This window comes from Lactuca saligna, chromosome 6, assembly GCF_052625555.1.
Source record: "Lactuca saligna cultivar CGN05327 chromosome 6, ASM5262555v1, whole genome shotgun sequence".
NCBI lineage: Eukaryota > Viridiplantae > Streptophyta > Magnoliopsida > Asterales > Asteraceae > Lactuca > Lactuca saligna.
In genome coordinates, this window is record NC_136422.1 from 64,055,125 (window position 1) to 64,071,708 (window position 16,584).

Below are 16,584 nucleotides of genomic sequence, written 5' to 3' on the forward strand. Positions count from 1 at the left end.
TTGTTTAGTGAAAACCCTAATTTTTGGGTCTTTGCACCCTATTTAAATAACTTATCCTCCATTGTAGCCTCCCTCATCATCATTTCATCCAAAGAAAACCCTAGAACGAGCTTGGTATCCTCTTGTGTGTTTGAGATCTTAAAAGGTGACTTTTGGGGAGTTTTGGAATAAGACTTGAAGATTTAGAACCTTGGGTCATGAAGGAGGTTGTAGATCTATCATCTTCTATGTATTGGCGACCAAACTGAGGTATAAAGCTAATACCTTGACCTCTTTTTACTTAGATCTTCTTTTGGGAGTGTTAATGGCCATTTTGGGGCATAATGGAGTCACTTTCGGGTTTCAGCTTGTCACAAGGACATCGTTTCATATCTAGACACCTTTAGGTCCCTAGACATAAAGCCTTCAACTTTCTTAAGCTTGGGCCCTTCTCCATGCCCTAAAACACTTCTTGAGCATAGTTTGGGTGTTCTAGCCTTGTGAGGCCTTACATGCACGTAAAGTGAGCAATTTTACGTGGTAACTTCATCTTGGAGGTTAGATCTGGAGTTTGGAGCACTAGAATCGACTGAAATGAGAAATGGATGTTGGATTCGACGAGTTAGAGGACCCAAATCAACGAGTTAAGTCGGTTGTACCCGTCCGGAGATTTAGAAAGAACTCGACGAGTTGAGGGGACAACTCGACGAGTAGCTGGAGCCTTCTTCGATGTTTTGGACTCTTCATCGACTCGACGAGTTGGTAAGACAACTTGGTGAGTTGCCCAAGATTTCTTGATTTCCAAGAGCATAGGGAACCCGACGAGTCGTCCAGATGCACTCGACGAGTTGAGTCAACATTGGGTTGTAGACTTGAGTGCTGACTTATGTTGACTTATTGGGTTTGGTCAACTATGGACCTTGGAAACCATGGATGGGTAAAATGGCCTTTTCACCCTTTCTGAGATTTAGTAGAGAGTTAGCTTAACATTTATATAAGTTTTAAGTAGAGATAATTATGATACATGTAGACAGATTCTAGACCGGGAGCTCGAGTCTTGGTTACATTGCTTTATTCGGCGAGGTAAGTCTTCTCACTATACTTACCTAAGTGGTAATACTGTGTGACCGGTGGGTCTTATCTGAGTTATCGATCGGAGGATCTTGTATGCTTATAATGAGTTATGCAATATCATGCATCATGTCTTTTTTATATATGTTGTATATTATTTTGTGCTTTATTAAGTTAGGACCGGAGGTCCAACTCGAGTTGTGAGACCGGAGGGTCTTCACTGAGACACATTGACCGGAGGGTCTTTATCAAGATATAGCCATGAGAGGCTAATGATATCTGTGCGATATTTTGGGGAACTCACTAAGCTTCATGCTTACCCTATTGTGTGATATGTGTTTCAGGTACTTCTCAAGATCGCGGGAAGGCGTTGACTTGATTGTACACACCTGTTCGAGATCATGAATGAGGTTTCTAGGATATTATCAGTTGTTTTCTTTGAGTTGTGTTTTAACAATTGATACATTGTTGTTTTGAGAAATGTGATATTGAGTTTTATGTGATTTACAAAAAAAAAAAATCTTTGAATATATATATATATATATCTATATATATATATATATATATATATATATATATATATATATATATATGGACTCAACAAAACATTTATGATAAACTATAATGAGTGTAGTTTATGGGTCATTATCACTATTTTACCATTTTTGGGCAAACAAATAATTATTTAAAGGTATAATTATTTTTAGGGGTGAAATTGATACGGTACCGAGTTTTTTTTTTCTCCAAACCGTGTACCGTACCAACTATAGCTGGTATAAGATTTTTGCTACCAGTACTGTACCATGTATACTTGGTACCAATTAATTTGGCTACCAACAATTTTGATTGGTATATATTGGTATTTAGTATATACCAAAGCTTTTTAACTAATATGTAATATACATGAATATAAGTTAAATTTGTGAACATTTGGTTGTTGCTTCACTCGCTTCTGGTAGTATTTTTTTTTGGAAACCACTAAAATGATTAAAAGAGGTCCACCCCTAGCAAGTTGCTAGAGGAAACAAATGGTAACAGTACAAGTAAAAGGAATGAGAAGTTAGTATTCCTTTTTAAGTTTTAGTGTATGTATCACTGATCTCATGCACATCAAACAATAAGTATCAAAAAATTTGTCAGTCAATGTGTTAATTTAGTAATTTTAAGACTTGTTAGTTGTTATTCTAATTAAAACATGAAGATATGAGAACTCATATATTCTTTGTATTTATGAATTGATATATATATATATATATATATATATATATGTATGTATGTATGTATGTATGTGTATATATATATATATATATATATATATATATATATTGGTTGGTATGGTACAACTATGGTATTCAAAAGTTCATACCATTACCGTACCAAGACTATTTAATTGGTTCGGTTGGTAACATGTTGGTTGATTCTCTATGGTACATATTTGTTGGCCCTAATTATTTTACACCATGTGATACTATGGAAATGTAATATTTCCACTTACAAAGGGGTTTTCATTACACTATACGTAAACCTGTTAATATAATTTTATGAGACATAGTCTTCACTGTACCTACCAGAGTACCTACAAAAGTCATGTATTATAACCAGAATCTCCCGTAAGAGAGTGTGATACTTATGTATAGATTTATACAGGACTGATAATCTCGTATCTAAGCTGTTAGCTACAGCTAGATCGGTAGGTCTGGGGTGACATTATCATAATATTTTGATGCCTGAAGAACATCGTAGCAGGCCAACTATAGTTTTAGAATGGTTGTAATAACTCACATGAGGTATTAACAATACATTTGGTTTACGGGGATAACATACATTCATATGGTTTTATATAAGAATAAAACTACATAATACTACTTTCGAGTACAACAATACTTACATATATTTGGTCTTATGGTTTAAGACTACAGTTCATTTTTAAGAAAATATTGGATTTTCTGGAAACATACACTATCATTTTACAAGGAAAAGTTACAGATTCTTCACATACAAAACTCTTATGAACTCACAAACTTAATTGTTGACACTTTTTTAAACTACTTGTATTCTCAAGGAATCGTTAAGCAAGGTAATTACAAAGCTGTGAGGATGGACGTTACAGCATCACACTATTCATTTTTTTTTTTTGTAATTTAATTGGAATTGAAACAAACAACATTCGGATACAATGTAATTTTCCCAATTATAATTATGATTGTTGTGTTGCTTTGATCACTATTATTCATTATGTTATGATATTGTTCATGAAATCACCCACCCTCAGGTGTTTTTGCCATCCTGGTTCGGGGTGTGACAGATTGGTATCAGAGCATTGTTTATAGTGAACTAAGTATATCAAACCATGTAAGATATACAATTATAAATACAATGAGACTAAAACTCTCTGACTAAACATTTTCATACAAGTATACTTTTAAAATATAATGATATTTTTATAAAAAGTATAAGTACATACATACATACTATAACGGTGTCATAACAAGAATGATACAAAAGTAAAAAAGATAAGTTGAACACTACGATTAAGCCTAGATAGTTATGTAATCATATCTGAGATAAATATAGTCTGATCAACTATATTTATGTGAGATATGACTAACATGTGTTCGGGAATAGTCGTTGTAAACAACAAGTCTAAAACTTACCAACACCCTAAACGAATAAATCCTAGAATCAAACATAAAATTTAAAATACTATAGGAGTATTTTATGATATTATAGAACCATACACCTAGATTTTTTTATGTGTCTCTTATAAATAAACCAGTGAGACTTATCATCATCATCAAGAGGATGACCAATAGCAGAAAGTTGATCACATATGCCTTTAAATTTGCGAGAAAATTCATTGGTAGTAGATGTACCTTTCTTGAGATGGCGAAGAAAATCCCTAAGAGTGTGGGTGCGCTCAAGAGAATCATGTTGATAGGTAGCCTCAAGAGCAGTGCAAACAACATGAGAAGTGTTATGGCCTAGAGTTTCAACAATGGATTCCTGAGAGGGGGAGATTGGAGAAAAATAAATGTTAATTGATCAGCAACAATCCATGTGACATAAGTTGGATTCGAGGTTGTGGCTTCATTGGTAGTAATGGTGGGTGGAGGTTGAGGAACAGACCCATCGACATAACCAGTGAGCTTTTGATATGATAGGAAGGGAAGCATTTGTTTGTTCCATAGGAGATAAATGGATTAAGACAATTTGATGGTGAACATGTGAAGAATGGTGGAAAGAAGAAGAGGAGAGTCATCATTTTTGGAGGATTCACCAATCATGAAGAAGGGGACGAAGAAGAGAGATGACGGCCAAGAAGATTTGTTAGGTTATACCATATTACGTTAAGTAAATCACCCTTGATTTGGTGACATTAATCAATATATAATAGTTAGAGTACAACAATCTAGAGAGAGAGAGAGAGGCCCTTTATTTATTTCTTAAAAACAAAATTACAAATATACTTAAAAAAATCATAATTACAAAAAAATATATAAATAAAATAAAATGATATAAAAATCACTTTATAAACGAAAATGACCTACCAAGTATAGTTATATTGATGAAACTATAATAACCAAACATATAAGACTTTTATAGAAATGTTGAATCAATTTGTTTTGTCAAGTCACGTGAAAAGATCTATTCTTATTTAGTTAATATAAAGAACACTTGCATAAAAACCTAAGAAAACAAAATATAATTGCTTCAAAAAGCAGAAGATACAATGAATGAACATTTACGTAAAACTGAAAAAACCTTAACAAAGCTTTCAATGGGTATGTCAAACAAAAAGAATTGATATTGACCTTGATAATGATAATATTAACTGACGTACGCAAATACGTCATCAAATTCATTCTCAGGGAGTTGGAAACACATAAAACGTCAGCAGTTGCGTATGGAGCGAGCTGCTCTTTTTGAAGTCAAGATATAATTTTTTTAAGTCAAAGTCAAAATACTAAAAAGATTCTCAATTCATTATTCATTATATGGAATCTGAAACAGTTATTTTAAATACATTTCAGTTCTTTATTCAATATATAATATTTCTTTTTTTCTTCTTCTTATCAATTGGGTTTGTAGCGATTATTTATCTCATATAATAATAAATAAAATATGTCTTTGAAAACTTCCAATTTAGACCTGATGAGTTGCATGATTAAACTCAGTCAAAAAATGATAAAATTTAATATTTAAAACGACAAGTAACTTTACAACAATCATTAATATATGCACTGAATCTTATATTAAATTCTAACTGGTTATGACTAAAGTGTTTTTGTTAAATTATAAATAATTTTCATTGGTTACAATCATTGGTATGTAAAGCAACATCGCCCTTGAACAAATAGTAAAATATCGTTTGACCCCTTTGAAAGATCAACAGGTAAGAAGTAAGAAGTAAGAACCTTTACGAATATATCCAATTAATATTGTAATAGAAAAATGGTCCCAATTCAACTACAGTTGTGAAGAAGGTTCTCACACAACCTCCCTTAATAAATAAGTTCAAAGACAATAATAATAATAATAATAATAATAATAATAATAATAATAATAATAAATAATGTTATGTGTATTCAAGAAAACTCTGCATTTAATACCACGCATATTTGCTAAAAATGGAAACCGTTCACAAACTTTCGTCACATTATAATACAATTCGATAATGGGTTAAATGCATCAATACTTGGTCTCCTTTTTATTTGTTGGTGCTTGGTGTCAACAATAATTAAAAACGTGTGACGCGATTCTTTTGGTTTTTTTAATAACATATGAACCAATACTATAGGCATAATACTATATAAGGAAAATTACTATAAACCAAGAGAATCTCATTGACCTAATCTTAATATTTATATATTAGAGAAGTTAAATATTCTTCTATATTTTATTCTTACTTGTCTTCTTACCATATGAAATATTTACAAATATTACATTTGGATAAAACGTATCATCATTTAATATAGATAGGAAGATAATTAGGAGGAAAAAGTATGAAGATATTTAATTTTTCTTTATAATAAGTAATGATTTTGCTGAACGAATGTCACCGTTAGCAAACCTTTAAAAATTAGGGTTAATGTCTAAAATATTATTTTATGTAGCGAATTTGCTAAATGAATATCACTGTTACTATCCTTTGATGATTCACATATATCATCCCAATGAAGAAGGCTTGACCGAAAAGAGAAGGATGATTTAGGATATATCAAAGTTGATCCACCATATTTTGAAGGCTCATCAAACCTTGAAACTATCTCGAATAGGTTTAAACCATGGATAGAATCATTGAGGTTAAAGGAGATGACGAGAGGAAAAGGTTAAAGCTTTGTGTGATCAAACTTAAGAAGTGTGTTTTATTCTGATACGAAGCATGAAGCGTAAAAGAGAGGTTGAAGGAAAGAATAAAAAGTTCAAGACACGGTCCAAACTCAAATCTTGCATGCAAAAGATGTTCATCCCTCATGCTAACAAATAGGATCTTAATTTACATTTGGCTGAGTAGCGTAGGGCAAGGAACTAAGGAAGTGAAGGAAATTTGAAGTCTCTTGCAAACTTACCATCGAAGTAGAGAACATGTGTAGAATAAGACTCCATATAATCCTTTGACTAGATCTACCATCCCCATAAAGGATAATAAAAGAAGGAGATCGTCTTGGTTCGAAGATCGTATAAGGGTAAGGAGAAGATGAGAGATGTATTCGAAGAACCGAAAGGAAATAAGTGTTTTAAATGTCTAGTTTCAGAAATTTCAGTCTCAGTGTCCCAATCTAACAACTCTCACACTAAAAGAAGTTAAAGAATTTCAAAAGGATTATGAAGCAGAAGAAGAATCTACTTATGATGAGTCCAAAGAAGTTGTATGAGCTGACTAATGAAAAATGTTAATGGTTTGTAGTTTCAGTGTCCCAATCTACTTACTATAAGAAACTTCAAAGTTTCCATTATTACTATGTATACTAAAGAAAAAAAAATTAAGATGCAAAATAAATATTTTGTTAATATTAGTTCTTTTCCTGCGACATAAAAAGGTCAATGGCAATTTTTTACATCAAGTGGATTTTGTATTACCGAAGTATTTTTTTTTATATTTATATATTGGCGTGTTTTGATATTTATAGAAATATAATGAAAAATATTAACAATAATATTTACACGAGATGGAAAATAAATACAAAGTAGGAAATAAGATAAAAAAATAATATAAAATGGCAGTGTGGTGTAAAAAAAGCTGGAAAGTTAACAGGAATAAAAAAAAAGGATAAATGTCACTCTGACACAACCATCTTTCTAGTTATGGTTTAAATGGTTCCTATTGTTTTTTTTACGCACTTGAGAGGAACCAAGTTTTACTTTACCGGCTAAAATGGTCCAGTTACCTGTTTTAACAAGTAAACCATACACGTAATAAGCATAGTCAGCAAGTGAGTTGAGTCTGAGTTAACTCATGTACATGTCACTGAGTTGTGACCGGTTCCTTGCTTGGGGCCTAAGGGTCACTGTGGACCCATCAGTCCATAAAAGCAGTGGCTTATTCGATGAAACCCTAAATCTTCAATACCCTTTTCCACTAAAGGTTACCGACAATCTGACATAACCTCGATACTTCGCATTCACGTGAGTCACGATGGCGACCCCACCACCACTTTCACCGGAGTCAATATCTATAAGTTCACGAGACCGTCTCAACTTCGGCGATTTGCATACGTATTATTGTGATTGTGGAGCAAAAATTGCAGAGCAGAAAATGGAAGTCGCTCGGTTCAAAGAAGAAATGGGTCGATATTTGGTGTTAAGTAGGGTTCAGTCACTCGCATTACATCGTCGGATTGAGCGCATGGAGAAAAAGGTGACTTCGTTGACTGTATTGGTGATTGGACTTGTGATTGTGACTTTTGGTTTTATGGTGGAGAAGTTTCTTTGTATCGTGAACCCCTGATTTATTGGTGTTTATGTTGGTGGTTCGTAGTGTTTGTGTTGATAAGGTATGGATGTGTCTTCATTTGGTAGTATAATGTTGTGTATTAGGGTTTATGTGTTTGTTTTGGCGAAGGTGATTGAACACCTGTCTAAGCACAGGCAATTTTGTATAAACTAAACTTTGTAACCGGGTTTATTTAATGGAAAAATAGTAGTTAATGGAAATTATAGTTAATTAGAGTGAAAGAGGGTAATTTCGTCCTTTCACAATTTACCCTTACATATACTCATGTTTCAGACACATATGTGGGCTTAATAAGCTTTCTTTTGCTCTCATATTCTTCTTACCGTTCAAGTGACCTAACTGAAATGAAGGGTTCGATGAAATCAGTTCAATGCTCGTGTGGATGTGAAGCAATATTACGAACGTCAACTACTAAATACAACCCTAGCCAACTCTTTTATGTTTGCCCTAAAAAGGTAAATGTAAATTGCATGTTAACTGTTGACCTAGATTTTGATAATTTGTTTCTGGGTTTGGTAACTTAATCTATAACAAATAATAACTTCCATTGTAGGGGCCTCGTGATGGCTTCATATGTTGGGCAGATGAAGTGGAGAGTACTGACACGACTGCTGATACAACTTTGGTTACAAATTTGGTTCTGGCAAATAAGAAGCTTCAATCTGATGTTAGAAAGATGAAGTTATGGTTATTTCTAAGTTGGGCTGTTTGTTTTTGTGGTATTAGTCTACAAGTTGTAATGGGTATGTAAAGGGTTTGTAATCCCATTCGTATTAAATATGGTTTCCTTTCCTATTAAGATGAAGTTATGGTTATTTCTAATATGGTTTCCTTTCATGTTTACCAATGTATTTGTAATGGTTATGTAATGGATTTGTAATCCCTTTCCTATTAGTGCCCTGCTATTGTGTGTCATCGTTTTGTTCGTGTTACTATTGTACATAAAAAAACATTCAACAAACACATACCATAATAATACTATGGGTACCCTAATACTATTACGAAACAAAGTTAAATAACACATCAAACAACAAACACACATCAAACAACCAACCTAGTCTTAACACAATAGCAAATAACAGTTATGTCTATTCAATATTCATTGGATTATCACCAGAATTTCCTTCTCCATTTTCCCCTTCAACCCTTTTTGCCAATTTTTTCTTTATAATCCTCTCTGATTGCTTCCGTTTACGTGAAACTGTTGTTTTTGAACCACTTCCTTCCTCTTCATTACCACCTTGAGATTGCTTCTGTTTATGTCCAACAATTGTTTTTGAACCACTTCCTTCCTCTTCATTACCACCTTTAGTAGTTGATCTCTTTCTCTTCACCTTGAGTTTTTTGGGCTTCTCAACTTTCGGACATGTAGCCTTGTTGTGACCAACTTGTTTACACACACTACATAGAATTTTCTTCCCAACCTTTGGCACGGTGTGTCTAGTACTCTTTTCTCCTGGGTCCTTCCTTCTATTGACTTTAGGCCTGCTTGGCATTTTCCTTTTCAAAGGTGGTATGAAATTGGTACTTGGCCACATATTACTGCCATTCATCCCTCTCAGTGGATACTTGTAAGCATTTCTATAAAAAGCTCCAAAGAACATGGGATCCACATAACTTCCGACATCCCTGTTTAGGTAACTAATAGTTGCAACTGAGTGCACACACCCATACCCATTTAGTTGCCAAACTCTACAAGAACATGTCTTCTTGTCTAAGTCAACGACATAAGACTCTGCTAAGCTTCTTGTCTCAAATTGGTTCAACCCACTTGGTAAAACCTGCCAATATCTAATAACATTGTCTAAAAGTTAGTGTAAGTTTAGTATTATCTATGATGTTAACAAACACAAACTAAGTTTACCTTTGAGCTTTTTTCAGTTGATTCAACAAGGATCTAATTGATGGACATGGTTCAAAATATGGCCATGAACTGCCTTTCATGCTCAAATGAAACTGCCTTTCCATAACATACAATCTAATCTCTTCAAGCATTGTGATGATTGGTTTCTTCCTTGCATCTCTTATAACGTTGTTAAAGCTCTCCGACAACCCATTCTCTACAGCATCACACATCTTGCCCTCCTCAAAAAAAAGCTCTACACCATGATCGTGGGTTCTTTTCTGTTAGATACTCAAAGGCTGAAGGATTGAGAAGTTGTATTTCCTTCATTGCTGCATTGTGTAAAGGATCAGTAGATGCCTTGCATGCCTTCCAAAACATTTTCTCATACATTACTCCGGGGAATCTTTTCCTAAAGTTGGCAACAACATGCCTTGCACACTGTCTGTGTTCAACAGTAGGCAAAATCTCCTTCACAACTTCCAATAGTCCCTTCACATTAACAATTTAAACTGTAAAATAGTATAGGAAAATTTCATTAATAAATAAAATACAACTAAGAAACATACCTTATGCTGATCTGACATCAATGCAATTCCAAAAGCATTGTCCATTCCTAAGTCATCTTTTAAATTTTCCAAAAACCATTTCCAATTCTCTTTGTTTTCAACACACACAACTGCCCATGCAATTGGAAATATATGATTATTAGCATCCCTTCCAACAACAGTTATTAACTCTCCAGTACATAGCCCCTTAAGGAAACAACCATCCAGGTTAATTACTTTTCTACAACTGCCCCTCCACCCTTGCTTTAGTCCCTCAAAACATACATAAAACTTACTAAAATAATTTTTCCCATCAGGCATAGTAGTGACATCAATTTTCACAGTTGATCCTGGGTTTGATCTCCTTATCTCCTCACCATATGACAAAAGCTTTGAATAGTGCTCAACCAATGTGCCTTCAATTAGCTCGATAGCATGCTTTTTCGCTCTCCTGCATTGACCCATACTTACATCTATACCAAAAGCCTGTTTCACCTCTTCCTTAAGCATCCTAACACTCATTTTCTGTTTTTGTAAGAACTCAGTTGTAAAATGGCTACCAATCCAAGCATAGCTAACAATTGATCCAAGTTTAAAGTTTCTAGCACAATTATGCTCATCTATAAAGGGCTTAATCTGGAAAGACTTTTCTTCACTCATCCATGAAGCCCATAGCCTAAACTTACACTGCCCAGAACAACATTTAACTAATAGTCTTCTACTGTCATTTTTTTTGTAGAACAACTGATACCCATTAGCAACAGCATAATTACATAACATAAGCTTTAACTGTTTTGGACTATGAAATCGCATTCCTAACATAGGTTTTTGTTTTTTCCAATGCACATTTTCATTGTATGTAGTAACCTCTTCAAAATTTACCTCATTTTCTTCCATTTGAAGATATGGATCCTCATGAGGTGGACTATTTGGAGTTGACTGGACTTTTGGGCATAGCTTGCTCAAAAAACTCATCGTTAATGGTCTTATTCATTGGATTGCCATCTACGTGTTCAAGGTCATCGTGTACATTACCTTGCAGTTCATCTGGGCCATCCTGCACAAATCCATCATAATGATTGTCTTCCACAACGCTCTCATCAACTTGCTCATCAATAATCCACTGTTGGACATTCATACCTAGATGATCCATGTATACATCCACGACACAACCAGCAGCATACCCAGCTTCGATGAAGTCCTGGTAATCTATTTTAGTAGCCAAGATCCTCAATCCATCAGGAAAATCTTTTCCAGGCATGCAATAAAAAACATTTACACACATTTCATTTGCAAATCTTTGTACGAAGTTAACAAACTCGTTCCTGTCCATTCCAGCAAAATCAACATCTTCGAACCTTTGTTCTGCTCCATCCGTATAACTAATTTCGGGGTACCTTGTAAAAAACCCAGCAAAGTGAAGATCGATCTTCATATAAACCGCCATAAGATTTTGCAGACAAAAAATATGACAAAAAGGGGAAGAAGAAAGTGAGGGTTGTTATATAATATGTCTTGTAGGGCAAGCTCAGTAAACGAGCAGGTTACATGGCAGCTTAGGTGGATTAATTTCGATGACGTGTGTACCTTATATGATGACTAGGATAATGTTAACTGGTTCAACCCTTCCACTTTGAACAAAATGGCTTTAAAAACTATTTTCTAAGTCTTGGTTCCTCTCAAGTGCGAAAAAAAAAACAATAGGGACCATTTAAACCATAACTAGAAAGATGGTTGTGTCAGAGTGACATTTACCCTAAAAAAATAAATAATTTGGTAGTTTAAAAAATATGGTCTTTAACTGGTTTTGGTTTGCTGTTAAAGTTACTAATTAGAAAGCAAAAAAAATAGGGAGGCCATGCCCCCTAGGCCTCATTTGAGTTCCCCAATTGACCACAACAGCTTCTAAGAGGTTCATGGTTTGAGGAGTTAAATAGAGCCCAGAAGTGTTTCTTACTCAAGCTCCTAACTATTAGTTACATTTCTAACTAAATGATTATTCAATGTGTCCATTATTTTACACACAACAGATATAGTCATACATTATGAATATAACTAGTTTGTTCTCTTTTTATTAATGAGTTTATAGAAATAATAATTTCTAAATTAGTTCTTAAAATATTATTTTCATAAAATACAAGTATTGATTATATTTATTAATAATCAAATTATTCTAATAAATAATCAATTAGTAGTAACTTCCTGTAAGGTGTGACCTTATAGGATCATATGTCATTAGCAAATATCATTTTAAGAAGACACTTGGGCATAAAGATCTTTCAATCTCCTACTTGCATAAGACTCGTCATAGATTGATATAAACAGTGGTGAGCGTCTAGCAAAATTTCACTGCTCTCAATAACACACGAGGAAGAATGTCATTCATCAACATCCAATTTCCAAAAGCTCAAAGCTACAATTGATATATAAGATAATTTTACTCAGTTATCCCTTTGTTACAAACATCATGCTAAAAATGAGACTTTGATCACAATCAATCTCATTTGGTGTTCAACTTTGAGTGATGTGTATTAGATGTCTAACTCTTAACACATAAGAGGAATAAATCTTATATTGACTATATAAGCCTCTTGTATAGTTGACACCACACCTAATAATTGCCTTTATAACTGCTCAATTAAGTATCAGCAGTTGACCACATTGAAGTATAACACTCCATACACTTAAGTCTCATTATGTATCTCTGGTATTAATGATACAAAGATAATATTTTTTTTTATCAAGTCTCACTCATGATAGTGATCTATGAGGTGATCTTGATGCAGGTTAGTTTAATACCAGTTCTCTAACAAATACATATGAATCTTGATTACAGCTCATTGTTACTTTCATATAATAAGAGTCAATCAATCAAATTCGTATTATATGAACAATTTCAATAAGTTGGATGGTCGAATGTGAACAAAAAATATGAATAAAAAAATGTCTAGATGTAAACAAAATCAATAGTTCATTAACCTTGTAGATAATTATCTTTGTCACGTATATGTCACGTATACATCACGTAAGTTGTAACTTATTATAGTTGATAATAATCAGGGATGACTCAACCAGGTTGGAGGCTCTAAGCGGACCAGAAATATGGGGCCCTTTGCCATTAACTAGTCTTTTTAGATTCAAATTCTCTAATGAAAATTTCATAATCAATTTCATTTACTAAATCTTTTTAATTGGCAAAATAGTTAATCTTTTTTGTGATTTTTGATAATTTAATTAACAATAACTATCACCAAGACAATAAAAAGTAAACTGAAAGTAAATAGTAATGAATTACAGATTTATAGATTGAAAATACCTATTTTATCTGCTTGACAAAGTAAGTTCTTAACAACAACCTTGACCTGGAGGGCTTGACTCCTTGAGAAAACTGAAATGGAAATATAAAATTGTAAAACTGGAATTCGTTCCAACCAAAATCGTTCCTTCCAATGGCCAAACTCCAAACATGATTTTTTGATTCCAATATCCAAAATCCAAACCTGATTCCAAAATCAAACTTCACAGGGTGAAGATTAAAAAAAATAATAATAAGCGCTATTAAGTATTAACCCTAATAGATAGTCTAATCAAAAAAGAAGAATCATCAATTGAGTTTGATTTTTAAATTGATAGAGAATCAAAGAATCGGAAAGGATGAATAATATCGTTTGATTTTGAATCGATGTTCAGACTTGTGACTTTAGACTCATTGATGAAGTGATGGCAATCGATCTTTTGAACAATCAAGAATCAAGAATCGATTTTTTGATTTTATTTTTTTAACGATCCAAATGATTACAGTTAAGAGTTCAAAGAGCCACCAGGAAAAAGAAGAATGGAGAAGACGAGAAGAAGAACAGTCGGTCGGCAAAAGAGTTGGCAAAAGAGTTTCTCAGTTTCAATCGTGCGTGGGATGGGAAAATCCGAAATCAGTAGCAAAATTTAATTAATAAAATTTAATTAATGGACTTTTAGGTTAAAGGGCCCTTTAAAAATAGGACCCTAAACTCTTGCTTACTTTGTATACATGTAAAGCCAGCCCTATAATAATAATTATTTGTAAATAAAATTATCCAAATATAAAGAAATCGAAAACATAACTACCTTCCTCCATCAATTTCCTTATGTTTTATTTACTCTATTTTTTATGTTTCATTTTTTGTAATTTTTATAATTTGCACGAGCATTAAATCCGAGGCGCCAACACATGAGGTGGGGCCCTAATGTCGAGTCCACACGAGACACGTCTGTCTTACGGTCTTTACCATGTCATCCTCCAAATAACTCCCTCATCTCCAAATCCAATTCAAAAGCACGTATAAAACACTACCATGGGGTTCCTCAATTCTCCTCATCTTCAAATTCCAGATTCCGACTTCAATTCTCACACGTTTCAGCTTCAATCGGATATAAGATTACCAGATAGAGATTCGATTCAAGTCAACCTTGGTTCAATCGCATTAGAAGATGAGATCGCCGTCGAAATCCGTAACAAAAAGAGTAAGAGATGCTGAAGCTGAGTTGAATTTGCCTCCCGGTTTCCGATTTCACCCAACAGACGAGGAGCTCATTGTTCATTATCTCTGCCGCAAGTCCCAATCGACGGCGGAATTCGTTGGTGTCGCTTCACCACCGTCAATCATCGCCGATGTCGATCTCTACAAACACGATCCATGGGAGCTTCCTGGTAACTTTCTTTTTCAACTCCATACATCTTACTTCGCAATTTACAGGTTATTCAACTCTGATTACTGATGAATTTTCCCAAAATCTCTTCAGAAATGGCTCTGTTTGGAACAAATGAATGGTACTTCTTCACACCAAGAGACAGGAAATACCCTAACGGATCAAGACCAAACCGGGTCACGAGAAACGGGTACTGGAAGGCTACCGGAGCTGATAAGCCCATAAAACGAAAATCCGATCCGAATACAATCGTTGGGATCAAGAAAGCTTTGGTTTTTTACGCAGGAAAAGGGACTAAAGGGATCAAGACGAATTGGATCATGCATGAATATAGACCAAATCCTACACCTTCTAATCACACCAAATCCCATTCAACCATTTCCAAGGTGCGTTGACATTTAATTTTGCGTAATTTGATCGATTGGTGACTTCTGGTTGAAATGTTATGTAAATACCATTGAGGTTGACATGCGTATGTTCTAATAACTGTAGTTGGATGATTGGGTTTTGTGTCGTCTTTACAACAAAAAGAACAATCCGTTAGAGAAGATCATACCAGAAGACAATAAGTTGCATCATAGCTGTGATCTTCATCCTGCATCACCATTAGATGAATCACAAAGTAACAACAGCGATAGTAATCATAGTATGAATTCAATTGAAGATTCAGAAGGTGATTTTGGTGGTAACTTTGAAGGTGATGTCATGTTCTTAAGCGACTTGCCACGTGGATATTTGACCAAAGTCAAAGGTACAAGCGAGCAAAGCAGCATAGAAGAAATGGAAAAATTGATGCAAAGAGGTGATGATGGGAATGAGTGGCTTGACAGCTTGAGTTTGGAAGATTTGAATCATTGGTTGGAAGTAATGCCTCCTAATCATGATGTTTATCAAACGCCAATCATTTATAACTCAAATCAACAGTATTTTTTGAATTAGTGTTTTGACTATTTTAGGAATTTTTAAGTATTCCAGTATTTAGATAAGATGTAAAATTTTGCAGATGTATCATGTAAGTAGTTGAGTTACGTTTTTTTTTTTTGGTATCAAAATTTTTATCCAATAAATTCTTTTCATACAAATCCTGGACTTCTTCTCGCTGTTAAATATTTCAGTCAAGATCTAAATAAATCGTGCTATAAAATGCAAAAGCAAGGTATTTAATTTGTTGTATCAGCGATGATTGAATTTAATCTTTTATTGGAAATATTGAGAAAAAATTTACAAAATATAATGTAATGTGGTTTGGATCTCGAAAGGGTCATTCTCAAAAAATTATGTTTGAAAATTTTAATAGGTTGGTTAAAAAGACACCCTATATTACAATATGGACACTCTATTTAATTTTTTGAATTTTTTTATTGACTAAAATTGCATTTTTTTTCGAAAAAACTGATTATAGACAGTTAATTATTGGTTGATTTTTTATAAAAATGTCAATAAGGTGTCTAAAGGGTGTCTGGTTTGAGTCCTTTAAACAAAACGTATGTACCTTTAACAAG

The 16,584-nt window shown here is 33.7% G+C and overlaps 2 protein-coding genes across 2 annotated transcripts; one reads left to right on the forward strand and one right to left on the reverse strand.

Annotated features, from left to right (window-relative positions):
* Nucleotides 1-10,091: 10,091 nt before the first annotated feature.
* Nucleotides 10,092-11,293, reverse strand: LOC145002662 (uncharacterized). The gene is made up of 2 exons (XM_078961885.1): nt 10,418-11,293; nt 10,092-10,340 (listed from the first exon to the last, which is right to left on the reverse strand). Exons 1-2 carry the CDS (start codon nt 11,291-11,293, stop codon nt 10,092-10,094), a joined length of 1,125 nt encoding a protein of 374 aa, XP_078818011.1.
* A 3,437-nt stretch (nt 11,294-14,730) lies between these two features.
* On the forward strand, nt 14,731-16,164 carry LOC145001070 (NAC domain-containing protein 67-like). The gene is made up of 3 exons (XM_078960404.1): nt 14,731-15,083; nt 15,176-15,468; nt 15,575-16,164. The coding sequence occupies exons 1-3, from the start codon at nt 14,864-14,866 to the stop codon at nt 16,019-16,021; spliced, it is 960 nt and encodes a 319-aa protein (XP_078816530.1). The 5' UTR covers nt 14,731-14,863; the 3' UTR covers nt 16,022-16,164.
* The last annotated feature ends 420 nt before the right edge of the window (nt 16,165-16,584 follow it).

What these genes read in the sequence shown, in the direction of transcription:
- LOC145002662 (XM_078961885.1), bottom strand. Translation starts at nt 11,293, where the DNA reads ATGGAAGAAAATGAGGTAAATTTTGAAGAGGTTACTACATACAATGAA. An exon ending in TGATGTCAGATCAGCATAAG is followed by an intron (nt 10,341 to 10,417) that starts GTATGTTTCTTA and finishes GTTAATGTGAAG; the next exon opens with GGACTATTGGAAGTTGTGAA.
- LOC145001070 (XM_078960404.1), top strand. Translation starts at nt 14,864, where the DNA reads ATGAGATCGCCGTCGAAATCCGTAACAAAAAGAGTAAGAGATGCTGAA. An exon ending in CGATCCATGGGAGCTTCCTG is followed by an intron (nt 15,084 to 15,175) that starts GTAACTTTCTTT and finishes AAATCTCTTCAG; the next exon opens with AAATGGCTCTGTTTGGAACA. An exon ending in CCCATTCAACCATTTCCAAG is followed by an intron (nt 15,469 to 15,574) that starts GTGCGTTGACAT and finishes TAATAACTGTAG; the next exon opens with TTGGATGATTGGGTTTTGTG.